The sequence below is a fragment of the Lepisosteus platostomus genome, chromosome 1, assembly GCF_059453375.1.
Source record: "Lepisosteus platostomus isolate fLepPlt1 chromosome 1, fLepPlt1.hap1, whole genome shotgun sequence".
NCBI classification, from domain to species: domain Eukaryota; kingdom Metazoa; phylum Chordata; class Actinopteri; order Semionotiformes; family Lepisosteidae; genus Lepisosteus; species Lepisosteus platostomus.
The window spans coordinates 60,381,249-60,408,279 of record NC_142611.1 but is presented as its reverse complement, the minus strand read 5'-3'; the positions used below and the strand labels follow the sequence as shown (position 1 = coordinate 60,408,279).

At 36.0% G+C, this 27,031-nt stretch overlaps 1 protein-coding gene across 1 annotated transcript in view; it reads right to left on the bottom strand.

Annotated features, from left to right (window-relative positions):
- Positions 1-27,031, bottom strand: part of rxfp1 (relaxin family peptide receptor 1) — a 59,330-nt gene that overhangs the window by 16,464 nt on the left and 15,835 nt on the right. The window contains exons 4-11 of the mRNA XM_088633285.1: positions 18,067-18,150; positions 15,163-15,268; positions 12,198-12,269; positions 4,778-4,849; positions 3,315-3,386; positions 2,598-2,669; positions 1,138-1,212; positions 307-378 (exon numbers count right to left, since the gene is read on the bottom strand). Of these exons, the coding sequence (XP_088489411.1) occupies positions 307-378; positions 1,138-1,212; positions 2,598-2,669; positions 3,315-3,386; positions 4,778-4,849; positions 12,198-12,269; positions 15,163-15,268; positions 18,067-18,150 (625 nt within the window). The remainder of the gene's footprint in view (positions 1-306; positions 379-1,137; positions 1,213-2,597; positions 2,670-3,314; positions 3,387-4,777; positions 4,850-12,197; positions 12,270-15,162; positions 15,269-18,066; positions 18,151-27,031) is intronic.

The window sequence follows — 27,031 nt, the reverse complement described above, 5'->3', positions numbered from 1 at the left end:
GGTGCTCCATTTTTCTCTCAAAGTCAAAAGACATACTGGTAAGATCATTGGCTTCTGGGAAAATTGACCCTGGTGTGCGTTTGTGTTTGTGTCTGTTTGTGCCCTGTGATGGATTGGTGTCCCATTCAGGTTGTATCCTGATTTGCTCCTGCAGCCTGAACCCTATATTGGATAAAGTGGTTAGAACATGGATGGATGATATAAAGAGAGACAATATAAAGTGAGTTCATCTCTACTACCAAGAGTAAAAAAAAGAACACAAACAGTATCTAAGATTGTAATTTACTGGCAGAGGACTTTACTTACAGTACAGTAAGCATGTTGCACGAAGAAAAAGTGACATTCCCAACACTCTGGATATGATTTCCTTCCAGGTCTCTAAAATAAAATAAAACACTTGCAAATTCAGTGAGAAGCTTCTAAGATTGATATAATTGCATACATAAAGTATGCTCTGTTTAGGTCTGAGTAAAGTCTGAGAGTGGTGAAGTCAGTGCAGCTCATTAGCAGCTGTGAGCTACCAAACATCCAGGATATCTACTCAGCTAGATATCTTAAGAAGTCCAGGTTCTCTCCTACCATCTGGTAAATGGTACCGAAGCATTCAGGTCCATTCTCAGGGACCCCAGTCATCCCAGTCACAAACTGTTTTCTCTCCTACCGTCCGGTTAACGGTACCGAAGCATTCAGTCAAAGACTAACAGATTACGGAACAGCTAAATAGCCAACCTGCAGCTCCTTTAGCAAATCACCTGTAATGGCTACATGGACATGCAGTTTTCATTGTATTTAGCATACTGTACTACTTAGACAAAATACACTGCATACACCCTGGACACATAGCAAATCTATTTATATTGATTTGAATGTTATTAAATATCTATTGCACCATTATTTATTATTATGTAACCTTATTTTGTAACCTGTTGTGATTTTTTCCCACCCCCCAGTGAGCTCGTAGAAAAGACATTTCATTGCCAACAACTACTGCTGCACGCTGTATTGTTGTGCATTTGATAAATAAACTTTGATTGATTGATTAATTGATTGTGTTTCCTCAATAACAAGAATCTTGTAAGTGAGGAAAGGGTCTATTCATGAGGAAAATACACTGAGTCATATTTGAATAAAACTTACAGCCAGTTTAGTCGAGGCATCTCCTGGCAGATGGCTTTGTCATGCAGATGACTGATAGAATTATTTAGCAGAACTCTACAATGAGAAAATTACAGTTTGGGTTTGAAGCAATACTGTCACATAAGCCAAAGTTTCCTATAGCATATGTCAGCAAGGCATAAAATATATTACATATATATATTCCCAAGCACGAAAACGTGATGGAGAAATAGTTACAATGGTTATATTACTTTTAAATACTTGTTTGAACAATATGTACAGTATATCTGCTTGTGAAGGTGTATTTCAGAACAAGTCAGTGCTTTAAAATTATTTACGGTACATTTTCTATATTAAAAAGGCCTATGTTTAACGGTGATCATAAATACTAAAAAAATGTAATTATTGTGGCTTCCTTTCTTTCTCACTTGTTAAGCGATATCTGTCAAAAAACAAAAGAAGCTAACAAAACGGTATCTTATGGTACAACAAATCAAGTGGGAAAAATAAAAAGGAAAAAATACACTTTGTTTAAAAAAAGTCCAGTTAAAGAAAATGTGAACAATAAATTGCGAGCACTGGTGAAAAGGCAAAGACAGAAGTGGAAAGAAATGTTGCACTAGAGGTTAAAATAAATAATAAAAGGTACTTTATTCTTTCAGGAAGTGGTTGGATGACATCTTTGGATCAATTAGATTCCTTAACCAAATAGGCTAGGTGGCTGAATGTCCTAATGACATTCCTTATGTTTTTTTTATGTCACTCTAGATATTGTATATGTCTTGGTCAAATTATGTTTATGTTCCTTGTTTTTGGTGGTAGGTTAGTGTAAATCTTGTATTTTGATAAATCATGTGAATCTTTTACTTTTTGTGCATCTAAATAGTTACTAGGATACTAAATCTGAAAACACCTTTTGATGAGAAGTTTACAGAAAGAGTCTTTATTATCCTCAAGGGGGCAATTGTTTTACAGCAGCAGTGTTGGTGTACAGATGGACAGAAAAAAACCAGCAATATACACACATTTGTGCATAGACAATGTAAGTTTGTATTTTTCTATATTGCTTTCATTCAGTACTTCTGCTAATAATATTGGTTTTATCTGCTAAGAGATCCCATAGTATGTGTTGAAGGATCTGCATTATTTTAAACTGGACTAAAAATGTTGTCCTAATAACCCACAGTGCAGGAGCATATGGTGCAACCTGAATATTTGCATGCATTTAAATGTGTTAGTGTTCAGCAGATAAACGTACACAATATCCTGGACTGAACACTGTACTTAAGATGTTACTGAACACATGCATTAGACAGCAAAGGAACAATAGGTTTATTCCATGCTGAAAAGAGAAGAAAGAAAACAACCTTTCGGCCGTGGAGCCTTCTTCAGGTGTGAGCAAGGTGTGTTCTAAATTCTAAAATGATTAGAGTTTTTGAATTACAGTATTGTGCTAATAAAGAACAAAAGGAGAAACTTACAAAAGTACCAGTGATTTCAGCCCTGCAAATGTCATTGATGAAATTCGGTTTATTTTGTTATTTTCCAGGATTCTAGAAACAAAAATAAGGATATGATGAGTATTCAAATTCAAATAGCTCCAACTAAATAAAAACGATTAACCTAAGATTACTAGGCAAAGTTTAAAATGTATAAAAACTGCATTGTATAGCAGTCAAGTCAAAATTCCATAATAGTGATATTATAGAATGAAGTCCTGGGAGCAGAAAAAGAAACATTCTAAATAACATGATTATTTAATTATTTTTAGGAGTAAAAATGTGATTCTTTGATTTTGGTGAAAGATTTTCTATGGAACTGAAATCAGAATTCTGAGTGGAATACCAAATTATTTCAAAGTTATTCCCCCTGAACCACTATTTTACAATAGAACTTTGTAACATGGTGTACAGCCTTGTACAGTAGATGTATGGGCGATCTTCATAGAATTCATCAATGCTGACAGCATTTAGACTAAAAATTCGTAAAATGTTCTGTTAGTGATGGAGCACTGCACAACAAATCACGTCTGCAAATGCCATACTGTCACCCTCACACTAATGTGATTGGACAATGAACTATTATTTGAATTACAATACTCTGATCTACCGCCACATTTGGACTCACCCAGAGCAAGTGAGCAAGACATTTTGGAAATTAAAAATAATAAATATGACGAACAACTGTGAGAAACCTACAGCCATTCCAACTTATGAAGATCCTGGAATACGCCTGGTTTCAGATAGGATATCTTATTGTAGCTTAAATATCTGGAAAAAAGAAAATAAGTAATATTGGCACAGTGTTCCCGGTATTTCCTAAATATTTATGAAATCCTAAAATCACTTAGAGAATGTTTAATAAGTATGATTTTTATTATCTTACTTCATTTTTACTTATTTGATCTAAATAGATATTAACATAAGGCTGTGTACTATTTGATCATTAACAAAACCTATTGTACATTATTTATGCAGGGTAAATTGTCTCTTTTACTGGAATTATCTGTGATTTAAAACCAACTTTTCTTAAAGTTGTCCTTAGTAGATTAATTTTATTTCAGTTCAGGTGAATAGAGAAGAATTGCCCTCAATATTCTGGAAAAGAGATTTTTTTTCTTTGGACAATATGTGAAGCAAAAAGACATCACATGAATGTCTTATCTATAAAAAAAGAATACTAAAATGATTAAATTCCTGACCATAATTTTAACATTTCTGGAATTCCTTTGATTCAAGGTTTAATCATTCAAAAATGAAATCTCATTTTCTGCATGGAAAATAAATCAAATTATTAGTTAATGGATTTTCTTTTTAAAATGACACACTCAATCTTATGAATTAGTTATGCATGAAAAAATGATGCCCTTGGAGAAGAGCACATTCTAAAAGGCAAAACATAAACCATATAAAACAAAGACACAAAAAAGCAGAAAACACACTGAAATAAAATATGACGATTACGTCTAATTTTAATAAAAAAACAATCTCGTTAATTATGAATTATCAAAAAACAGACACAGGTGACACTGCGAATTCTGTGACTGAGGACTGCTTACATCTCCTGTAATGATGTTCCCTTAGGAAATGCATTTTCCTTTCAGTAAATATAGATCAATTTTTTTTAATCTAGCTGATTTGGTGAGTGTACAAAAAATCCAAGAAGCTTAAATCTTTTCCAGTAAAAAAATCACAATCTACACAATTTAAATGGTGCAAATCATTTCAGGCCTTAGTCAACTATATGGATTTTGTGTGAAGTAAATCAACACAGCCCACGCTCCACTACATACCCCACTTAACTCCAAATGTAAATCTGCTCTCTTCAAGGAAAAATTAAACTGATGGATTTCAGCTGTTATATTATCAAGTAAACACAATTTAAAGAAATACTACTCCATAGCATATTCTCTTATATCTCTGAAAGCAATAACTCTACTGTTCCCTCAACACAACTGTGCATGTCTTGCTCTAAAACATTTCATTAAATGACAGTTCTTGCTTTTTGAGTTCACTGCATCTTTTTGATATTGCATGATGCTGAAGGTAAAACAGAAATATTTTTAAGAATTGTTCATGGCAACTATTGACTAGCTGCTTAAGTAGTTCTCATGCAGTATTTGAACAACACAAACAACGACAACGTAAATTTCTCAACTCACAATCTTGTTAAATTATACAATCCTCTGAATGCGTTAGGGTTAACAACTCGGATCTTGTTGTGTTGTAAATACCTAGAAAATAGCATATTTTCATTAAATAAACAAGCCATACAATTAATTGCTATTATAACAATAATATTTCTAACATTTTGCTTACTTTCTATTAGGGATTTAATAATAGCAGAATTTCAAGTTATTTTAAAGAAAAACTCATTGGCCTGTATATACAGTACTGTATGCCCCCTAGATCCATGCTCCAAGAATATTATTTTCACTGAATAACCACAAGATGTCAGTGCAGAATCTTGACACTGAATTTCCTATCAGATGACACACAGTCATGTCCTTTAAAAATAGGCTTTACATAATCTCAGAATTTGAAATGAGTCAACATATTCAGTTCCCTTTGTAAGGATCGTTAAATGTCACAATGGAAAAGGTTTCTGATCTTGTGTAATATTATAAATATTGCATTTATGGAATTTATACTTAAAATACGTATACTTTTCTTGTAAAAGAACAGGTGTCAGCTCTATAATTCTACCTTATAACACTTCATACCACTCATAAAAATACTTAAATTTCCCCAGTGTTACAGTGTTCAGGCTTCACTATTTACAATGACCAGCAACACACTGCTTACACACAGGGAGCAGGTATAACACATTTCAGTAGTGTAACTACAGAATATCTTATTAGGTGTGGTTAGGGGCTCTGTAAAGCATGGTCACTGCACCAGAACAAAAGGGGAAATAATATACATTAACAATTAAGAAATATTTGTTTACAGAAAATTATATAAATATAGTTAGCAGCCATGTCACCTTGCAACTTACGACTGGCAATCCACTGAAGCTCAGCAGGTGTGAGCCTGGTCAATACCTAGATGGGAGACCTCCTGTGAAAAACTAAGGTTGCCGCTGGAAGTGGTGTTAGTGGGGCCAGCAGGGGGCGCTCATGCTGCGGTCTATGTGGGTACTAATGCCCCAGTATAGTGATGGGGACACTATACTGTAAAAATGCACCGTCCTTTGGATGAGACGTAAAACCGAGGTCCTGACTCTCTTTAGTTATTAAAAATCACAAGGCGTTTCTTGGAAAGAGTAGGGATGTAACTCCGGCTTCCTGGCCAAATTTCCCATTGGTCCTTACCAGTCATGGCCTCCTAATAATCCCCATCTATGAATTGGCTTCATTACTCTGTTCTGTTCTCCTGCCCACTAATAACTGATGTGTGGTGAGCTTTCTGGCGCACTATGGCTGCCGTCGCATCATCCAGGTGGATGTTGCACAGTGGTGGAGGGGAGTCGCTATTACCTGTAAAGCACTTTGAGTGCAGTGTCCAGAAAAGCGCTATATAAAGTAAGTGTAAGTTATTATTATTATAAAATTGCTTCTGTATTTATGTTGGTCAGTTTATTATTATTGGTTAATTATTATTATTAATATATCTTGTACGCATACACTGGGTTCTAAAACAGCTGCATTTATTAAGGAATTTAGAACAAGATGCTATTTTTTTTCTGGTGTTATACTCTGCATTAACTACCATACTATCAATCTGCAATTGTATTATGAAAATAGAATTTGACATTAATTAATGTTTTATCTTTCTTTTCTCACATGAATATTTCAGTTAATATGTTTAATTGCACAACTGATTGCATATGGCATTAGGTTATTTGTCCTTTGAGTCTTGGACAGAATGAGGCTTTTTTTCTCTGGCAGCCTCCTAAATATTCCTGGTGGAATGCAGAACACCTGTGGGTCATTAGGATTTCTCCATCAGATTTAACTACCATTTAAGTCTCATATGGAAATCCATGGAAATATATGAAATTTACTAGAATGTTAGCAGCTGGTACCAGTACAAATTCTGTGCACATTTTTTACCTTTGTAAAAAATAAAATATTCTCATTACTAGACTGCAAATGATTTGCAATTGCGAATTTATACTGCACATAGCAGAATTTATAAAAACAAAATCTTCCAGACATCTTCAGGGGAACTTTGCAGTTTGCAGAATGCCCAGTTATAATGCACGAAGGTTTGGAATGGACTCAGTCAGATCATAATATTTATCAAATCAACATTCCTCCTACCTTTAGTGGAGTTCAGATCTGGAGATCAGACTGTTGAAATGTCAAGGGCACTGTTGGGATATTTAATTTTGCATTTTGCAACATATATTTAGATTCATTTGCCGGAAGATTCTCAACACATAAAACCTTGTGTAGCATGGCTTTCTTAAGTATTTAAAAATTCTCTAATGAAGCAATCCTTGATGTCTCACGGATTCTGCTCAGAAGAGTTATTCATGCCCTGTGGTAGAAAAAATTCAGGCCATTTTTGAGCCTCCACTAGATTTAATTCAGTTGTTTTGTCAAAGTCTAATTACAATGAAATGAGCTGACAGGTATAGAGGAGTAGTGCACTTAATACGTTGGCTTTAACCTGCCTGCATAAGAAGATTACAGCACAAACCGAAGATCAGTACTGTCACGACTCCCTTTACTTATAAAGAATGAACCAGAGAGGCAGCTACAAAGATGCAACTGGGGTGAATGGAAGATGTGTGCAGAGAGGCACATCCCTCGTTTTCTGAAGTTAGATGCATTATTTGGAATAGGGTGGTAGGTTCCCCGTTTTAACAAGAGAGAGGTTCTCTCTTTAGTCTTTAGTATTTGTGCCTCAGTTGAGATCTATTTATTGGTTCTGTGGAAAGTGGGGCCCACGTTATCACATTTATTGTAAATAATAAAAAAAAGAAAAAAGAATGTATGTTTGTTAATATTAAATATGTGTAATATTAAATAAAGTGTAAATATATATTGGAACAATTAATAGGTTTATTCTATGCTGAAAAGAGAAGAAAGAAAACACAAAGTTTGGGCCGTGGAGCCTTCTTCAGGTGTGGAAGGGGTTAACCAGTGTCAGGTCCTGATTTCACCTTTTAAATTTTTGCCTTTTTAACTTAATTTCTCTCACCTCCCAACTTGTAACAATATTTACGTTTTAAGACCATGTATCATTTTATGGACCAAAATAAAAGCATGAAACATTTGTAATAACTCCAATTAAACTGAAACAGAACAACTAAATTATCTGTAAACAACAAAACATTACATTTTGTTGGGAAAGGATAAGAAAAAAATATTTGCTTTTGTTTTGCTGTAAACAAATTTTGCTATAGTAAAGCATGTTACGATAGAAACATCACACAGCACCTTGACGTATTACTAATCCTGCTTTATAAAAACTTTTTTCTATGTATGGAAAACTAAAATTAGTCTTTATAACAATGTAGAATACCGTTTTTAATTGTTTAATAGTTTATTTTAAGCACTATGGCTCCTAATATATTATGTAGGTTAACCATTACATAATTTATTAATGCTTCTTAAATGAGATAAAGCTAACTCCATCTGACATTGTGATATTTAAGTAGGATTTTCTTGGAATGTAGTTTTCATATGCTGTCTTTAACATTCACAGTTACTTCTGCATCTGTGGATGAGTGGGGGAAAAAGTGAGATTTATTTTATAAAATAGTATTTAATCTCTTAACTTATGCCAGTAAAATAAACTCAAGCCATGTTCCATAAAATGGAATTATGATGTTGCATTAAATCCCTTATTATCATAATGCTTGAATATTAATGCTTAGATATAATATTCCTGTGCAGCCACACACAATTGAAGAAGGCTAGCCAGTCATGGTCGTCTCCTACTCAAGCCATTTGTAAGTGGGTCCCACAAATGTTTTGGTGGGCTAAGGTTAAAAAAGAAAGTTGGCTATGTGTTTTTCAGGGTTTCCTGACATTGTGTCATTGTAATCCAAGCCCTGTGCAGTCTTACATTAATTTGCTGAAAAGTCATCATGCTCTGATGGAAAGTGATTTCATTTCTCTGTTGCTTCTGAAGAGCTCATTTATTGAGTATACAGATCATTTTCGTGTAAACAATGATGTGCAAGATATTTCTTTCTGGTATTCTTTGATGGCATGGAATTCTTCCCTCTGCAGCATAATTTCCAAACCAATGCTTGCATTGGGATGATCAAAGGCTGTCACTATATTAGTATATTAGTATAGTACAATACATTGTACTATAGAAGTGTCAGAGGTGTCATCCTTCAGATTACATATTAAAACAAAGTCCTGACTATTTGGTCATAATAATAATTCCTTTAACGTATAAAGCATTTTTCTGCACACTCCACTCAAAACGCTTACAGGTAATGGGGACTCCACCACCACCAATGAGCAGCATCCACCTGGATGATGTGACGGCAGCCATAGTGCACCAGTACACTCACCACACATCAGCTATCAGCGGGGAGGAGAACAGAGTAGTGAAGCCGATTCATAGATGGGGATTATTAGGAGGCCATGATTGGTAAAGGTCAATGGGAAAATTGGCCAGGATGCTGGGGTTACACCCCTACTCCTTTCAAGAAGCACATTGGGATTTTTAATGACGACAGACAGTCCGGACCACGGTTTTATGTCTCATCCAAAGGGTAGCACCTTTTTACAGTATAGTGTTGTCACGACCACCAACCTGCCCAGATCAGCCCCCAAGAGAGCTAATCAGTGCCAGCAGCAGGGCGATAATTATAAGCGCCACCGCATGTGTTAACTCAACACCAGACGCCCTACCGTGCGGCATGCTGCAGTATTTAAGCCTTTCCAACCCGCTTCTTGCTGCTCGGTATTGAGTTTACTCCCTGAGAGCTCTACCTGGCAATTACTAAACCTGGTGTCACTCTGAATTTTTGACTACCCCTTTTGTCTTTTGCCTTTTGACTTTGGACCTCACCTCTAGACTCAGATTGTTTGCCTCCTGTGTTAGTCCTGGATTCCGACCTCCCTTTCTCCCTTCGACCATGACCTCGCCTCTCTTCTCGGATTGTTTGCCACCAGTATTTGTCTTGGATTTCGACCTTCCTTACTCCCATTGACAATGATCTCGCCTCTTGATTCGGATTGTTTTTTGCAGTGTCTACCACCTACTCCTGTGGCTGCACAGGATCCATATCTCCTCATTAGGGTATCCTTACAAGTGTCCCTGTCACTATAGTGGAACATTAGGATCCACACAGACCACAGGGTGAGAGCTCCCTGCTGGCCCCACTAACACCTCTTCCAGCAGCAACCTTAGTTTTTACCAGGAGGTCTCCCATCTAGGTACTGACCAGGCTCAGGTACTGGTACCAGGTACCAGGTACTGACCTTAGCTTTAGTGGGTGGCCAGTTGTAAGTTACAGGGTGATATAGCTGCTGGCATTAAATACATATTAGCATATTCTGCTAAAGGAGTAAGGGTTTTAATTAGGTGGGTAGCTGCGTCAGCATGCGTAGGCTGCAAAGGAACAAGTAATAGGTTTATTCCATGCTGAAAAAAAGAAGAAAGAAAACACAACGTTTCGGCCGTGGAGCCTTCTTCAGGTGTGAGAAAGACAAGGCAGTAAGCAAACGTAATGTAGTGGGAGAACAGAGGCTGGGAGAGAGGAGGAGTGAGAGGCGGGAGCAGGGGACAGAAAGAGAGGCCAATCGAGGTGTGAAGTCAGAATAGGTGTAGAGGGTTTTAATCATTCATGCCCACCTATAGTTCCTACTTAATTCAATTAGTAAAGCATTTTTTTTACTTTTCTGACATTTAAATAAATAAAAAAACAAAAAAGACAAATTATTTTTCTTTTTGTTCTTATTAGTCGGCTAGTTGTTAAAGAAGAACATCTCAAGAATATTGCTTTGTGAAGACAGTAATTCTGAGTTTTTCTCTCCTTGTATCAATTAAATGCATGCTTTTTAAATAACTATATAGAGAAATAAAATTCTGCATGTATCCAACGAGTTCATGATAAATTTGAGCATTTTCCATTTTCTGAAAGAACAAGAAATTATGCATTAGTATACACATTGTTTTCACTGGCATTAGCATAGCATTGGCATAGTTTGTGATTATACCCAATCAAAGTCAACAATCAAATGGACTCTTTCCGGTGAATGAAGGTCATCTCTCAGGGATGATGGAATTCTTACAATTAGATAGTAAGTCATCCAACAGGTTTGTGTTTACAGATATTTGAAGTGTTGACACATACCTATTCTAAAGTTTATATTTTAGTTATTTAGCAATCAGTTTGATTGAGCAATCAAGTTGTTTATCAAACAATCATATTCAAGAATAGTATTATTCAAAATATGCTTTGCATTAAAATACATAAACTGCAAGAAAACAAAATAATGACAGAAAATAACAGCAGCTAAATGATTACAAAACTAATCAACATTTATGTAACCCAGTACATACAAGATAGCATGGAAATTTAAGATCTTTACAAGCCCTGATCTCAACCTGGACTAATAATGATCACCAACCCTGAACATTAAAACTAATTTTAAGGGAAAGCCAATGAAAAAGGTACAGTGGACTCTAAGTAAGACAGGTAGAAGGAAGCATAGGAACATTTCATACATATGGGAAAGGAATTCCAGAAAGGGTTAGTAAGAGAGCTAAAAGAACAATTACCAAACAATTGTCCAAAAGGACAGACAGTTGGGAAATGGTAGAAGGATGATTTCACCACAGAAGAAATTCTAGAGTCCTAAGTAACCTTACTGTCCAAAATAATCCTAAGAAAGGAAGGGTCCCAGGAACTGATTTATAAAACCAGGATAAAAGAACTTAGACTTAGAGTTTCTGAGAAGTATCTTAGTGATAGGAATGCTTTTTATTGAACATTCATGGCAGATATACAGTCTTCAATATCAAAGCCTGAAGTGAACTCAGGTATCTGAGTGGAAATTTCTGGGATTATGTGGATAATATCTCCATGCTTATGAAGTCAATGCACAAAACGTAGTATGTTAAATAACAAAGGCCCCAAAACAGAACCTGTGGAACACTACATGTAAGCTGGCTTGGGGTGTTATTTTTACTATCAAAGAATACAGATTCAATATTATTACAAGATTAATGGCAAAAGGAGCATTGATATTGAGTAGGGATAAGCACTCATGGTTTAGCATCAGCATTGATACTCCAGAAGATGGTTAATAACAGTCTTTATCACCCATATTCTCTCCTGCTCTAGGGCAAACACCAGACTAGGAGGGCTCAAGGAAGTTTTTATTAATCAGATATCTCAACAACTGACAATAATCCTGTTAGGTGTCTTGGACAGGAATGGAAGTTAAGGAATAGATTGGAACATAGATAAAACCGAAGAATCAAGTGCATGCTTCTTGTACTGAATACAGGTAAGGTACAGCTGTGTTTGCGAGTAGTTGGCACAGTACATAACTGAAAGGATAAATTGATGGCATGTGCAGATTTATTGCATGAGTTCATTGCTGCAGGAATTCCTGTAAAATATACTGTACCAAAAAGTATGAATGAAAGATTACTTACAGTTTCTGTAGATTATGATATTTGTAGAAAATATCAGCGTTCAATTTCCTTAACCTATTTCTCTGAAGAGACCTGAAATATTGATAATTTATTAGTTTACAATCTGGACATAACACTCAGTCATCTCTGTGTCTTTTTATGTTATTGTCACATCTTACAGCTTTCAAAACGTAAAAAAAATGTATAATATATTGAAAACCTGTTTTTTCACAGGAATGCAGTACACTATATTTAGTGTAGAAATTATATTTTGATATGTAATGCTATATAAAACTGTTCAACCTATATTAAACTGTTATTTAAAAATACCTGGATAGAGTACATTAAAATAAGATAATTTATTGACTTTGTTTCTTAATGTAATCACTTTTTACCTCAACACACCCAGCCCATTTGTTTTTCAAGCAATACCTCAAACCTCTTTTGACTACTCCTTTAAACTGCTCATAAATGGATTTCAGGCACATTTCAAGATAGAATTCCAAGCCAGATGTACAGTACTGTGCTATTTACTACATCTTTCAATTTGGTGGAGGCTACAAGTGGGATGTAAGGTGTATTGTTTAAACATTCACTAACAAATGGTAGTCTGTGTAACTAATTCAACCCATACAAGCTGTTGTACGGCAGAAGACCTTTCATATCACAGTCGTCATATTTTATAAATTACTTTGCACAACAGGCCATCAGTCAGCTAATATTGAGTAGTGACTGTAATTGTATGATATCAGTCAGCAGCATCTATTTTTCCGAGAAGATAAAATTTTCTTATGTAAATAAAACTGTGCAACTGTGGAACAGCGAGTGAGTTGCATGACAAATCATGTTAGGACACATATTTCAACTTTTGCTTAAATGTTGTCATTAATTTTTCAGATAAATATATTTAATATTCAAGTTTCCCATATTAATATGTCATGCACTGTGTACATTTCCTCATCTGTACGAAAGTATTCAGACCCCTGGAGTTTTCATTTTGCTACTTTGAAACCTGTAGTCGTGACTCTTTGAATTATTAATAAATACGGTATTTGCTAATAAACCTACTCCACACAGTCAAAACAATAAACAATAAGAAAGGTAATATAAAAGAAAAACTGAAATGTCATAATTGCATAAGTATTTATGCAATTTTGCTGTGGAAAATCTAAACTAATATTGGGCCACAAAATTACCTCAATATGTTGCAATGACAATTAAAGGAGTGGCCTTCAGTGAGAAAATGTGTATGAGTCATCAATACCCCAGTTACTCCATGTGTTTTGAAATGATCACAGAGTTCATAGTTCAGAGTTCTCAGAGTTGGCTGAGATGGGAAAAATGTGCATCAGTCAACAATATCCAGAACACTTTACAAAATGGTTGTCTATGGCAAGGTCACAAGAAGTAAGCTATTACTAAAAACAACAGCAACAAAATATTTAAGTGATACTGCAAACATGTGGCAATAGGTTTTGTGGTCAGGTGAAACAAAACTGGAAACTTTTGATTTAAATGCAAAGACTGTGACTGATGAAAAGTCCAACATATTGCCTCACCTAGTTAATACCATGCATGCACTTAATAATCAAGTCAATTGATATGTAGTAGCTTTCTCATCAGCAGGAGCTGGGAAGCTTCTTGAGATTCATGGGAAAATGTATGGAGAGAAGCACAGACAAATTCTAGAGAAAAAGCTGCTTTAATCTGCTAAAGACCTGCTAAAAGCACAACTAATATTGATACTAATTGTTCATATGCAGTGTTGAATACTTTATAGGAAATATGTATATTTGCTTATGACTTAGAAATTGGACAAGAAACACCAAATATGCTTGCAGGTGTAATGTACATTCAGATTCGATTTGTTTTCCCATAGCTCCTTGTTGAATAATAACTTTCATACATTACATACCCAAAACAGAAATACACAAACAGCATGTCCCAAGAACAAAATAACACATAAACAGAGAACAAAAAGGTAAGCATATCGAATAAATCATAAATGTTGTTATTTTAATATTTAATTTCATATCAACAATTAATTTATATTAATATTGAAAGGAACTGAATATTTTCTAAATATTTGTACTGTGTGTAAGATAAACAGATATGCTTACTATTGTAGGCTCATATGTAATTGTAGTCTGAACATCAATCATCAATCCAGCTGTGTGTGTGATAGGGAAATACATCATCCTTAACTTGAAATGGGTCAAATATGACTTGAAATGCTTTAATGAAAAAAACGTAATCTTCTTCACAACTGCATAAACCTTTGAGAGAAATTGCTGAACTGGAAACCAAATTGGTTTTCTAGAATATGCCAAAAATTGTAATTACTGTCACTCATGCTATTTGCTTTATCCTTGTCAATACTATTTATAATAGTACTATGTTTTCAAAAAATTCAGAACTATTCATTTTTTTATCTTCCTTTCACATGACTATTAGCAGTATCTTTGTTTTTTATAAATCTATCCACAATAAATGAAACACAAAATGCAACCAAGATGGAACATAATGATACTAATGTTTATATATAAAGCACAGGCATACCTAGAAAAGCTAGCTTGTAATAAAGACAGAATAATAGGTTTGGGAAAAATAAAAGCAGAACAAACATACTCAGACTTTACATGAAGGTGTCTACGTATTAGCATCGATTTGTCCATATCCTTAACACATTGCCAAAAAAAAAACAAATACTGTTATGTCTGTATTTTAAAATAGTGACAAACTTACATAAAGCTTTTGACAACTAGAGCGTCTGCCTCTTAAGTCTCCTCAAAGGCATATTAAAAGTAAAAATGTGATCTCTGACAGTTACGTAACAAAGTATTGAAGTGTAAAAGTGAAAAATTTAATAAATATAAACTTGTAAAATAAGTGGTGGATATTATTTAAGCTGGTAGTATTTTTTTCAGACCTAGTGTGTTATGCTCTCTGCCCTTCCGGAAGTACTTTCCTCAGCTGATCTACTTACATCTTTGTCACATTTGTGGACACTGAGGGCACAGACTGAAGCTGGGCATCATCACAGTCCAGCTCCAGACCTCTGCACGAGCACTCGCCTGGAACACTCCCAAGTACTACATGAAGAGAAATGAAAATTCTGGCTTTAAATATGCTTTTTCTTTCTTTTCAGCTTTAGGACAACAACATTGTACTGAACAATCTACAACTTCTGACAGAAAACCTTTTTTTAACCACAGTGAATTTAGGAGTTGTTTTCATGAGTCTCTGTTAACCTGTAAGGGTAAATTATTCTCAGTAGCCCAACATCTTTAAACATAACAGTTGTCATGAAAGCACGCTGATCACTCCCCACTGTACATCAACGGCTCCCCTGTGGAGACCACCTCCCTAGCCAATAAAGCACAGCAGCGTCTCTATTACCTGCGGTGACTGAGGAGGGTAAACCTTCCCCTGCCCATTCTTACCACTCTCTACAGAAGCACCACTGAGAGCACCCTGACCAGCTGGATCACTGTTGGGTTTGGGAATTGCAACGCTTCTGACCGCAAGACCCTGCAACGAATTGTGGGAACAGCTGAAAAGATCATTGGAGCCTCCCTCCCTTCCATTCCTGTCACCTATCACAAACGCTACTTACACAGGGCCTCCAGTAAAGTAGAGGACCCCTCCCACCCCTCCCAAAAACTCTTTGCCCTCCTACCATCTGGAAAAAGATATCGCAGTGTACAGGCTAGCTCCACCAGACTCTGTAAGAGCTTCTTCCCGCTCTTTAACACCCTGGAATCTACTTGCACCCACTCCAATTCCAGAAACAGGGTTTAAATTCCCCCAGTGTACTGTATGTGTATCCTGTCTACAATTTCTATGTCAGTGTCCTGTCTGTCCTGTCTGTATTTACACAGTGGACCAGGAGGAACGATATTTCGTTCCACAGTATACTTGTATATGGCTGGAATGGCAAATAAACGTGAACTTGAATTTGAACTTGTAGACAAAAGGTGATAAAAGGAACTGGTACTTTAAAGTACTTTGGTCTTTACTTTCTATGTTTTCAGTCCATCTGAAAGCACCTTATTTGCAAACATAGTATTGTATTTTGTATTAGATTCCCTGAGGAATTGCAGTGTTAATTCAAGCAAAAAACACCTATCTTGGTTAATTATTAATGTAGCACATTATGAAGAATGATAGAAAGCTAGGAATTTTATGTAGAGTACTGTGTGACCCTGATTGCATTGTGTAAAACCTAAATAAGTAAATAAGTGATTATTTATTACCAATAACTCAGATGCTGCAATGTTCTTAAAGCAGATGCAATAATGCTGACACTAGTCAGTCACTGATGTGGCAAATCTCACCTTGTGATTGTGAGTGACAGAGGTGTGGAAACACTGAAATGGCCCACATAAATTGCTCGTAAGGGGCCAATATATCCCACTAAGAATGAATGGGTTACTTTTGTACTCTCTAGCTTTTGAATACAAATTCCTGTCCAGGCAAGAGCAACCAGATGAATTTCTCAAAGGGGTGTCCTATAACAGCACAAAAGGACAAGCTAAAATAATGAACGTTATAATGCATGAAGTCTACAGGGGACTTGATTCAAGTATTCATAATCCTAAAAGGCACTGACAAAGTCAATTCTATAAACATTAAAGAACCATGAAACATGAAATAGAGGATGCAAGTGAAAACTACAGGGGAGTGTATTTAAAACTTTGAACAGCAGGTGCTTCTTTACACAAAGACATGGAATAAGCTAACCAGCCATGTAATTAAAGTTATTATCCTGGCTTCTTTCTAGAAATGGTAGATTTTTTGCTCAAGTAGCTGCTTACTTCCAAAAAAGTTAGATGGCCTGAATGGCCCCTTGTGTTGTAAAGAGTTGGTGTAGTTAGGATGTCATGATGTGATAGCAATTCAGAGGTGGTGCTGCAGCCTTTCACTGCTCAATAAACTGTATGTGAGAGTTATCCTATGTGAAAACAGTTATAGGTAAAATAAACATGTAACAGCAAGGCTTAGTTTTGTGCATATACCTTTTTAGTAATTTTATTACTCTCTAACAGAAACCAGGACATCATAAATTGGGTCCATCTTGACACCTTCAGTAATGAAGTGCCCAACACCTCATTGCCTGTTATCTGATGGTCAAAGGCTAATCATCTAGAATGACCACCTAATGAAGAACCTGTAGAGTGGGTAGGACAACACACCCCCAACCACACCAATAGTGTTTAAGTGACTTAAAAAATGGTGCACAACAAATAGAAACATCATGTCTCAATATGCACACTAGCTGTCTTGTGCCCTTCATATCGGCATTTCTTCCTAGGTCTGCAAGGGCTTAATCCTTGTTTCACATGGATGCTCGCATTAGAGCAGAATTATCCCAGATTGTTTCCGGAATGGTGATGTTTCATTTTCTAACCTATGAAATATTATAAGCAGTTTTAAAATTCATTATATTAAAATATATTTAAATTTAAAATACAGTGCTTTGCAAACATATTCACCCCCCTTGGACTTTTTTCAGAGCTGGTTACTTCAGTTTTTATTTTTAATTAACTTAGTTAAATATCTGGAGTTTATTTTCACTTTGACATTATAGAGTACTTTGTGTTGATGAGTGGCAAAAATTCTCAGTTAAATACATCATGGTTCCATGTTGTAACACAATAAAATGTGAAAAAAGTCCAAGGGGGGTGAATATGTTTAATATTAAATAATAACTCCAATATACTATCAATGTATTTGAAATATAAACTCCCCGCTGTGCTCCTCGGCATTGTTTTTTATTTTTTCTATTATTTCTAAAGCACCTAGATGAAAGATAAAAAGTTTGATTTTCTTATGTAAAATATCTGTTATCAAAGGCCAAACATTCATTGTGCAAAAATGCCATACTTACAGCACTTATCAAGCCTGGTTCCAAAATTATTATTCAGAATTCCAAAATATTTGTCAAACAGGTGAGGCCATCCGTTGTTATCTCCTATGAAAAAAAGAAATGTTTTAGAGTTGCGACATTTTATTTCTCAAGGTAATACAATGATTACTTCAAATTAACAATAAAACTTTAAGATGTAAATCCTTCATGAAATTTATTTAAGTATAGTACAATTTCAATGAAACACCATGAAGTGCTTTTGTTTTGGACTATAATCATGAAAAAGAAACTGTTTAACTTTTTATTTATTTTATTTAAGGAATTTATTTACTATTAATTTAAATATTTGACTTCCTAAGGATGTAACACCACATTTCCTGTCAATAACATTATCCTCACCGGATCACAGGACCTGTGAGAAATTGTATGAAATGTCAAAGGTCTTCAGAAGCAGAAAGAAGAAATATTTTTAAATGAATATCGACTAATTACGCAGGAGGTCAAGCCTATGTAGTAAATGTAGTATTTACAGTAATACCTGGGAGGATATTGATCTGTTTTGTTTTGTTGTGCATAAACAAGAAACATATTAAGGACACAATAACATTTCATTCAGCTACACTATGGACTCACTGATGAATTAGACTTATATACAGTGCATGACAAAGATTTTAAATCAAATCCCTGGTTATGTAAGTCCTCTTATCATAACCGCATCCAACTGCAAATTAATTGATGAGCTGAACAGACAAAAAAGTATAATATAGTGTTCAAACTGCTTCAAAATGACAAGATCGTGTGCAGCTGTAATTTCTAATAAGTGGCATATTTTCTTGAGCAGGTTAAAAAATAATGTTAATACCATAATTATTAATTCATAACATTAGCAACACATTAAAAATCCAAATAAAAGTTTAACAAACAAAAGAGAAAAAAAGTAAACCTTTAAACCATATATTGCAAGGCAAGAGGTAATGGGGACATACAGATGCAGCCATTCAAACTTCGCGGTATACCGTTATTAAGTTATTTAGATACGCAAATCCATATTATATTCCCTATTAATCCAATTCTAAAAGTATGCATTTGTTTTATTCAATAATGAGCGTATTCGCAGAAAAGGTTAAAATGATCAATTTTCACAAAGTATATAAACGTACAGTAATATGGTCAGAGGGAGCACGTAAAAAAGTTTCGGAAATAACCACATGTAAGACTTTGATGCTTAAAATGTTTATAGAGAAATGGAATACTGGTGTGTATTTTTTCTTTAAACTACTAAGACCAGCAATATACAGTACAGTTTACATAATATGTTTATGTTCCTAAATTAATATCGCTTATGAGCATGTGAAAGGCATGGTGAATCGGAGACTCTCAAGACTTACTTTCTATGATTGGAAACAAATACGTGATCGGATCAACTAAATGCTGTGGTGTTACTTTTTGTCAATGAAAAAATAAAGTATTTTCGTTTACAAACACAATTACAAAGAATGTGGACCAGGGTAATACTTTAAGTTTACAGCTTGTCAAAGGTCATTCATTATTAATACTATTAGTGATATCTTCGGTAAAGACTTTGATGCATAAAATATTTCTGCATAATTAAAATATTTATGATAAAGGTGGTAGGTTGTGTACTTTTTTCCAACTGAGCAATCCTGCTTTCATAAAATATACCAGCTTTTTAATGTATAATGATTAACATGCTGTAATACACAGTTTAAATTTAAAAGTCTAAAGAGTATACAACTTAAATTCTTAATTGAATAAAGATTGTCCCTCAGCAGTGATCGGGATTTGAAACAGGATGTTTTCTGGTGACAGCTCAAATGTTGTACATGAGAGGTTAAGCTTTATTAGCTCCACCTGGTGTATTTACAAGGTGATCCCGGATACTATTAACATAATCTAATTTGCATACGGTAAAGCGCGGTATGATGCGAAATGACGCGTCAAGATGCGTTCTGATTCGACATCCCCACCGCGTTGTAAAGCAGTGTATCCCGCTTGTTTTGAATGGCTGCATCTGTAGATGCATACAGTAGCTAAAAGGAATTACAGAACAAGGCTTTAAAATACAAAATCAATATCAAAGTTTTACTATACATACTTTCCATCAGTCTTTTTTCTGCTGTTTGCTAACATGGATCTTTGCTTGTGATCAGAGCATTACTTATATACACACAATCCAAGACAGCAATGAAACACTCATTATACAGTACATTCACCCTATCTGCCAGTCTTTTATCAGTCAGCATAATGGAAGTGTTTCCGTTGCTTTAAATGAAATCTAAAGAGTATTTTTTCAGAGTGCTTACCTAACCCTATCTCAATTACACACAAAATAAACCAATGTAATACAGAGCTCCCCTTAAAATTACTCCTTAAACATTAAAAAATGAAGCAGACTAAATTATTGTTCTAATGGAAGTTACTGTACAGCTGGCATGATGTTTACTTTGCTATAATGAAAGCATTGTAAATAAAGGACCATTAAATGAAATGAAATGGCGGAGCGGTGGCACTGGGGCTAAGGATCTGTGCGTGTGGCTGGAAGGTTGCCAGTTCAAATCCTGCAGCCGGCAGAGGAATCCTATTCTGTTGGGCTCCTCAGCAAGGCCCTTAACCCCAACTGCTCCAGGGGTGCTGTACAATGGCAAACCCTGTGCTCTGACCCTAGGCTCTCTCCCTATCTGTGTGTCTCATGGAGAGCAAGCTGTGGTATGCGAAAAGACAATTCCAAATGCAAGAAATTGTAAAGGGTTAATAAAGTAATGTTATTTTGTTATAAATGGAGAACAGAGTGAAAGAGCTTCCTGTACACTGTGTTTCGGGTCATGATTTAATTTGATTTCAGTCCACAAGATGAATGTAGGTACCTGCAAAGGCAACTACAGAGTGAAGAACATCTGTCTTATCTATCAGAAACTATTTTCTTTTGTATTTTTTCTTCCATAGGTCCTGATTCTTTTATTTTATTAAGATTTAGTCAAAAGGAAAATAATGGGCTTCCATGTTGTTCCATTCAGGAAAGGCCTCTGGTCCAGGTACAGCATATACCCCACAGACTCCAGTTTGAATTTAGACTATATCACTTGTGATTGAGTACTGTGAGCTTGTGGCATTAGAAGAGTGATATCTGTCAGTTTTCCACCTGAGACAATTGCTTTTTTGTATGCAGTGTTGGCTTTAGTTATACAACAGACATACAGTAATTGTTAATGGCATCAGAGTTTGAATTAATTGGATTGTTATGTTGTATACATTTTGTCATCTAAAATTATAACTGTGACACTATTATCACTTATTAGAGTATGTCATTTTCTCATACAAAAATGTGTAAAAGTTTCTAACCTTTTTATTATTATGACAAAAAGCTCAGTCTCTGACAGCCACATAGTTAACCAATCCACCATCTACTCTCTAACTAGGAATTTACATCTGTCCTAATTCTGCCAGGTTTAGTGGTATAATTGAATCAGTTAAACTTCTTTGTATTCCTTTGTGACTTTGTAAGGGATTGCAAATGATGTTCTTTATTTGCTTTTCCCAAATTGTAATACTCTTTATAGTTTAGATGTTCAAAACAAATTGTTATTATTGGCATCAGCGCATCCAAAAATCAGTGGCAAAAAAGTATTTTATTATTTATTGTCATCTTCTGTGAATCTTTATATTTCAAAATGCAAAGATAAAAAGCTCAATTTATAACTAGACAAGGATTGAATGATAAGAAAATGTAAATGAATAGAACAAAATATTCAAACTGTAGTAAATACTGAATATGAAATACTTCATATTCTCTTCTAATATTAAACAAAAAATATTAAACATAAAACTCAGTAAAAGTTCCTACTTTATATATCATTCTCACATGCTGCTTCTCATTCACTTCCCTGTATGTGCCAAAATTCCTTACCTTTGAAATCAGGGTAAGGTTATTTAAGACGCTTCTGAACTAAGTGGTATAAAATCTACTTCAGAGGCTTTAATATTCCAGAAATACCAAACTGAGTATTGAGACCTGTTTTAGATGTATATGCATAATATCCAAATAAATAGGTTTACTGCATCTTTTCAATTTTCAAGGACACCTCTCCTTTGCTTAAAAGGGAAAATAAATGCAAGATGAATGAAGCTGCAAGAAACCATTCCTAAATGATTTGGTTAGGATTAGACTTTCATATTGCAAAAAGGGAGCATATAACTAGGACAAACTCATGCAACTATACTTGAAAAACTATTTTCGGTTCATTTTTGTGAATTTGTCTAAACACGCTAAACAGACAGACAATATACTGACAAAGTCCTGTACATTTCATTTACTTAGTTTGTCCTTCAAAGTAAGTGGAATAAAATAAAATTGATTAATATAAATTACCAAATCAATAGACCAAATCAAGTAAACCAGACATTTTGGTTTTAATTTTGCACTTTCCATGCAAACTAAGTTACAGATGCAGCCATTCAAAATGCACGGTACAAACCCGCGGTACGGTAAACTACCCACAAGCCACCGCAGGGTACCGCGGTAAGTGATTGGCTGCCCAAAATGACTGACAGGGGCACTTGTGGTGCATTGGTTGGTAGTGAAAAGATTTAATCATTTAATCTCTTTACTGTGCACATTTTAATCCGCTTAGTATTGAATATTTATATGGAATTTTACCACTAAAGGGAAATTTTAGTAGCTGAGCATAAAAAGAAGAGGAGCATAACGCATCTGAAGGTCATAAACGATATTAATTTAGGAACATAAACATTACTGTATGTACGTAAACTGTACTGTGTATGGCTGGTCTTGGTAGTTTAATAATCTTAGTCTTCCATTTCTCCCTAAACATTTTAAGCATGAAAGTTTTATGAAACGGTACCCAAATATGCGATTGCTGTATAGAATGAATTTTAATTAAAAAAAATTATTTAACTCGAAAATTAAGCTGTTTACATCTTCCGCCTGAGAACAGTCACCTGTTGCTACCCAACGCAGAAACACAGCCACTAACTAGCAAAGAGAGGACATTAGCTAGCCAATATGATAAAGAAATAAATTACATTTATTGCACATTTGCACATTTATTTGAACAATTCCATCGATTGTACAAGCACTTAGAAACTGTCCAATCCCTAGTTCATCAGGCATTTTCTTTTACGCTGCGGGCATTCTCCCAGTCTGGCGCCGGTCTGTGTCTTCTAGGATATAATGCCAGCGATTTTTTGTTAAATTTGGGTTTCCAATAACGCCGCAGCAAACTCTTGTTTTTATGTCCACTATAACAGACAATCTCCTTTGCTTTTAACTGAGCGTTTAATAATTTCCTAAAATGAAAATGATTTACTTTATTTCCCTCACGGTATCAATAAAAGTATCTATCATCTATCTACATAAACTATTGGACAGAATTCTGGGGTCTCTCTATACCGGAGATTATGGTAGGGCTTCAGAATGGTGATTGGCTGACACCATCTGACACCCCTCTGATTGGAGAAAAAAGACGTGCTGGTCTGCTTTACATACTGTACCAGGAAGAGGATTTCTTTCTATTCGAAAGGTGTATTTTAAAAGTTTAATTATGAAGTAAAAACCTTACAGCGTACACAGATTTCTAAACTGATCAGGAGGAAGAAAAATCATTATTAACTATCGAAACCTGTTTTATTTATTTTATTTTTATTTAGATTAAGAGTTCCCATCACCCCCATTCCCATTTAAATCACAAACCCGTGTTTAATTAAATGTCTTTTAACGTAAATCATTATCTTTGTCTTATGCATAATAATGTTCACCACTCTGTCCAGCAAATAAATAATAAACTTTGTTTTATATAGAGTTTTAAACAAATAAGTAATTAGACTGCTCATAAACCTTATCACTTATCCTACATAAACACAGCGTAATTGCTCTCTGAAAATGCTTTTTCTTTTTATTTAGGCTCAGATTTCAACTATAGATCATATTATTAATAACCATAATAACAACCAACCAACAAAAACAACCATATAAACATAATACCAACCAAAAACATAGATAGCAACCACAATACAAAATCAAATATATCAAACCATTAAAACCTCTCAAATTCCTCCAATTATCATAACCCCGCCCCTTATGCAAACCAAACCCTCCATCCCAGTTTATCCTCTTTATCATAAACAAAATCCACCTAAATTTTCAACATAAAGCATTACACAAAATCAATACCTCAACACTCCATACTCAACAACGATAATTTACAGTCAGAACATGTAACTCCACATTCCCAAATATACCTCATTTCCATAGCCCCTTATGCAAATTCAACATCCCCCCCCCCTGTTCTCTCTCTCTGCTGGCGTTTGTAATCGTTTTTATTTTTAAATAAATTTTAGCAAAGTCATGTATTTAAAAAATCTTAAGATTTCTATATTTATGTCTTTATTTAGTGGTTCATTAGTGACAAAGGCTAAACTTTCTTGGAAAAATGTATTTTATGTAAACCATGTTTGCTATTAATTCATTTAGGGCTAGAATATGTTCATTGTCTTCCAATGAAAGAAGGGTTCCTTTCGCCGTAGTCGGGTTGACATAAGAAGCTTGCCACGCCCGGACTGTTACACCAACACATTAGCATGTTAAAGCAATTTCATTGAGGGGCCTAGCTTTCTTAACTAGTAAGTACAGTACTTACTGGGTTTTGGAGGGGGGGAGGTGTCTTTCGCTGGCAATCTCGCCCCCTTCTACTTTGAAAATACCTGTGAAACCGGTTTAATTTGTCACAGCCAGCACTCCTGCAGAGAGGGGGGTTGTACTTGCAGTGTATCGGTATACAGTAGCCTAGAGCCAACCGCTACGCCGCCCACGTGTTTTGCTCTTCGTTAATGTCTAAGCCGGAACACATTGAAGAAAGATGTGAAGACGGGGGTTTGAATTTAATCTTTTCTGTAGGGGGTTTAGACTTCCAAGTCACAAGCTGGGGTTTATGGCAGGAAAGGGGGTTAACTGATAAGGATTGCAGATGCCAGCTAGGAACCCCCCTGGGTGTAATGTTAAACTGACCATTTGCCCAGAACATCGTAAACTGGCCAAATACCATGAACCCCCCTCTTTACCATCAGACCGAGTGACGTCAGAAACGGAGAAGAAAACACTATATAACCCAAAAGTTTGTAACAGTACGTTGAACAATACTTCGGTTTTGTTGTTTCTTGCGGGAAACAAGACTTCGGCTTTATTGTTCCTTGCATGCAATAAACTCATCTGTTTTACTTCATCTCGGGATCAAGAACCTTATTTCTTCTGTTACAACAAATTTGGCGTAGTCGGCAGGATGCTCCAGAAGGCGCAGAACTTCCCATCGGCAGGAGAGACGGTCAGCGCGCACATAACTAAGAGGTAAGGACTCCTCTTTTATTTAAAAGTCCCGACTCTCTCTGACCGATTGGGAAATCTCTGCTCCCTGCGAGAATCGCCCGAGATGACGGAGTAAACGTGAGTTTCTGAATTCCTCTGGCCCGGGGAAGGCACCGGTGTATGTAATGGGTTGTTTGCTGTAAGCCCAGAATTTGGTCTGGCAGGGGTTCCGCGGTATTGTGTACAGGCGTTCGAAGCTGGTGTATGCCTTAATTGCGCGTGGAGTTTTGAACGGGTTTTGGACCCTTACCGTGAAGTTCAGGACTGGTGTGGGTCTTAATTGCACCCGGAGTTCTGAAGGTCAGAACTGGTTTGGGTCTTAATTGCACCCGGAGTTCTGAGGCTCTGAATCGGTGTGGGCCTTAATTGCGCCCGGGGTTCTAGAGCAAGTGGTGCATTAAATGCACGTATAATTCAGGACTGGTGTGGGTCTTAATTGCACCCGGAGTTCTGAAGGTCAGAACTGGTTTGGGTCTTAATTGCACCCGGAGTTCTGTGGCTCGGGATCGGTGTGGGCCTTAATTGCGCCCGGGGTTCTGGAGCTGAGTGGTGCATTAAATGCACGTATAATCCAGGATTGGTGTGGGCTTTAATTACGCCCGGGGTCCTGAGATTAGCTACGCCTTGATCGTGCACAGATTGGAGTGGCGTGGTTTCTGGCGTGGCGTGGTTTTTTTTTGTTTTAAAGGAAGCAGGAGTGGAGGAGATATATGTATGTATGTTTTTGGTGTTTTCCTTGTTTGTGAAATACATATACACACGCGCGACACTGGCATGGGCGCACCTCATAGTGGGGAGCGGGGCATTAAGTGGCAGGATTTGGGGGACGTTGAGACCCGAGAATCGCCCTGATTGAGCTCAGTGCGTAAGTCCACCCCGGGGCAAAAGCAGCGATGCTGGCATTCTGGGGATGGTGAATTACTGATCAAGAAAGGGGGTTTTCGAGGTCTCGTTTCTTACCTGTGAACAGTGCGGTGTAAGTCCTCTCTAAAGTCTCGGAGAGGCATTTAGATCTGGAGGTAACAGACGTCCTTAGCTGAATGAGTGCAGGAATGCACAGGTTTTTCCAAGTGAAAACATCCCCCTACTGAATGAGCTGTTACCTCACACACACGACAAAAGTAAATCTTAAAGAGACCGAACATGTGCGCTAACTGATGGTTTGAGAAAGTGGTGGAAGGGTCCGTTTAAATATCGGAAAAGTTTAAGTTGACGGAAAAGAAGGAGAAAAATATGGAAAAAGCTGAGCTTGTCAGAGGGAATTTGGGGCGAAGACGCCTGTAAAGAAAGCATATATGAGTATTGATTGGCAAAAGCACAAGCATGTAGCTCCCACCCTGGTGCACGGCCGGCACCAGTAGTGGCAGATACATGACGAAAAAGAAAGAAATTGGGATGTGACTTAAAAGTGTGTTTACGGGGAAAATAAATACCCGGAAGAAAATATACTTTACTCGCTACGAAAGAGTATAGAAAAAAAAAGCTAAAAGAGGCAGTACAGGAGAATGAGAAACTAAAGAAGGAAGTAACTCCTGGTCACGCTGCACTGGTTAATGTGCTGCAGCCAGCGACTAAGTTATATCCTGCTCT